This window comes from Cicer arietinum, chromosome 7, assembly GCF_000331145.2.
Source record: "Cicer arietinum cultivar CDC Frontier isolate Library 1 chromosome 7, Cicar.CDCFrontier_v2.0, whole genome shotgun sequence".
Taxonomy (NCBI): Eukaryota; Viridiplantae; Streptophyta; class Magnoliopsida; order Fabales; family Fabaceae; genus Cicer; species Cicer arietinum.
Window position 1 is genome coordinate 28,740,825 of NC_021166.2, and position 3,232 is coordinate 28,744,056.

The 3,232-nt window shown below is 30.4% G+C and overlaps 1 protein-coding gene across 1 annotated transcript; it reads right to left on the bottom strand.

Moving 5' to 3' along the window:
- Positions 1-1,394: 1,394 nt before the first annotated feature.
- On the bottom strand, positions 1,395-3,008 carry LOC101491621 (GDSL esterase/lipase At5g45910-like). The gene is made up of 5 exons (XM_004510018.3): positions 2,732-3,008; positions 2,396-2,614; positions 2,148-2,296; positions 1,735-2,008; positions 1,395-1,636 (listed from the first exon to the last, which is right to left on the bottom strand). Exons 1-5 carry the CDS (start codon positions 2,973-2,975, stop codon positions 1,395-1,397), a joined length of 1,128 nt encoding a protein of 375 aa, XP_004510075.1. The 5' UTR covers positions 2,976-3,008.
- Between the last annotated feature and the right edge of the window lie 224 nt (positions 3,009-3,232).

Here is a 3,232-nt window from a genome sequence, read left to right on the forward strand (position 1 = left end):
TATTAGTACTTGTATGTTTTTTTTTTTGTTAACCTTCCTACATATATAATTTTATTTTAAAATAGTACTTTCATCCAACTTTTATTACAAAATTTATAACATTATTAAATCTAAATATAATTTTTAAATTTAAACTTAAATCCCCAATATAATTAAAATATAATATTTTTTAATCTAAAATTAACCCTCAAATATTTCAATCTTCTTCTAAAAAACCCTAACTCGCGAACTTCTTCTTCTTCGTCGTTTGTCATCGGCCGACGAACTGCAATAACAATGAGGATTACATTCTGCACTCCTACAACTGTACTTGCCACCCCAAGACACATGATAAAACAATTGTACTCCTTTAATCATTTATAATAAGTTTTAAAATTGATAGTTTCGCAAGTTTCAAATTTTCGAAACGTTAGGAAGTTTTAAATTTTCGAAATAAGGATTACATTTCGAAAATTTGGAAAGTTTCGAAACTTTTCTATTTCTAAAGTTTTTAATTCTTGAAAAGTTTCGAAAATTCTAGAATTTTCTATTTCGAAAGTTTTAAAATTTCTAGAAATTGCCATTTCGAAAACTTTCAAATATTCTAAAAATTTTATGTTTCAGAACTTTTAAATTTTCGAGTGCCACTTATTTTTTATTTCAAAGAATTTGAAATTTTCGAAGATCAAAGTAATTTTTCTAATGTTTCGAAAGAGGGAGTAAAAAAATTAGAAGTTAAAAAAGTTGAACATTCTATAAATAGTTAAAATACCAAAATTATATTTTTCTGTTGATTGATAGTGACAAGTTTAGATGTGATGGTATATACTAGAATCCTCGATAACAATGCTTCCTTTTTAATAATCTTAGTCTGGATTTCAACTACTCTTGCTAACATTCTGGTTCTGATTTCTAGATTCATATGCAAACTAGTTTTGCATCTCAGCATCTCTCTGCACACCCAATGAGACTGAACACTAACATTATTGAATGAAGAATTCATCATTCGTCATGTGTAGTTATGTAAGTATTGAAGCAATATGAAATGAAGAATCGAGTGCTTCTTAAAACTTAATCCATAAAACATCCCTTCTCTGTTAATAGATTTAAATTTCCTTGGCAGCAGGATTCCGACCAAACTGAATAATTATTGACTTGACTCAAGCAGTTTATAGAAGTTGGTAGAATTAGTTACTAAATGTTCAAATGTATATATACATATTGCGACAAAAACGTGAACTTCAAATGTATATACACATATTGCGACAAAGTTAATGAGACCCGTTAATACTATTGTTGGTTATATAGACTTTATTTATGGAATAAATTTGGTGTTCTTTTTTACATAGATAAAGTCTTCTCCTATTTTGAATTCATTAAATATTCTTTTATTTTTTCCCCCAACATTCTCATTTCTAAGCTATCTTGAAAGGTGGAGTTTGAAGAGAAGGATTTGCAAAAGGGCCTTCAACTAATCCCTTTGCTATCATCCTATAAGCAGCTTCAGTTAAGTGAGCTCCATCCCAATTTATTAGTTTTGAGGTGTCTGAACAAACTTTCGTACCTGGCCCTCCACATGGAACATTAAAATTGACATTGTATGGTCCATCTAATCCACAACATGCTTTCAAAATCTCATTTTTGTCGGAAGTAAAGCCTACAATGTACATAGAACAAAGTGAAAGTTTAAATGAATTTAACAAAAAATTGACAAATAATTATTTTTCGATTAAAGAATGTAAGAACAACACACACCATATTGTTGTGGTGCTTGATATAAACGTTTGGCATCATTGTAGTAGTCAAAATATATTATTTTGGCTTGAGAATTCTTTTGTTGTAATGTCTTTATGGCATTTTTGAGTTGCTCGTTAAAGTATTCAACTAAATTATTGTAAGCTACCAAACACCCAAATTCATCAAAGTCTTCTTTCTTCTTACTATCAACCATTGTCAAAAAAGCAGCATTACACCCTATTGGAAAGTTCCCAGGAACCACAAGCTCAATCGCTCCTTCTTCAATTAACGCCTAATAAATGGAAAGAAAATCAAACAAAATATTTGTTATATGTACTCATGTCCATGATTCATTCGAATATATCTTTAATGAAATCTAATTTCTTATGATTAGATCAGTCATTCAAATACTTAAATTTGACATAACATACAGAGGTAGTATTTGCAATTGCTTCTACTATGATGGGGACAATTTCTCGAATTTCTGTAATAGTTTTCTGACCGAAAGCATACTGAATAACATCATTTCCACCTATCTCTCCAACAAGAAACAATGATTTTTTGAAGTAGACATCACACTCTGTTACATAGTAGAACAACAATTATGTTAAAAATATTGAGAAAACATAATTATAATTATAAAAAAATACTACTAATAATCAAGGAGTTATAGTAAAACCTTCTATGTTTTTACAGAGGGAGGATTTTAGCTCCTTAAACCATCCAAGTTGAACACTTAGTGAGTTATTTGTCGCTGGTACCATAACTCCATGATTTGTGAAAAACAATTCTTCAAGTGCAGTTGAACAAGCAACTGCAAAATTCACTCCTTTCCTGATGTCTTGGTCTTTAGTAAGACTTTTTACGGCTGGCAAAAATGGCAGTCCATACGCCTCAGCTACAATTTGAATGGCCACAATTAAGTGAATTATTGATAAAAAAGGAACCAATGTTATTTTTGATTTTGAAGAATGTAAACAACCTTACTAGGTAGAGCATGTTTGAGTAAAAATACCTATAAAGTCTATGATAAGTCGTCCATTCAAAAAACGTCCAGCTGGATGTTTGAAGTATGTTGAGCCATAAGGACTATCGCTAGGCATGGGATGGTCACGATGGAAAGCCATAGCATTCCCAGTATCGCTTATAGAGTCACCAAAGTTGAAGATAGTTTCATATGGGAGAGAATCAACACTTGAAACAACATTTCCAAGAAAACAAAATGTGAGGATGATGCTAAAGAGATTAAAGATCTTCATGGTGTTATTTATTTTTTATGATCAATATTGATATATGTGGTGATGAGTGTTTGACAAATGGGTTTGATAAGCTTTATATATAGCGGCACTAACGCCTTGCCTCGTAATATAGTAAATTATCTAGGTTGTTTAATATAAATGATTTAACTATTTTAATTCTTGTAAAGTTGTATCTTTAATATTTAACTTGTGTTTTTCAACTTATATGCATCCACAAACACAAGTTTGGTTGTGCCGAACATAGTTTGTCGTGACTA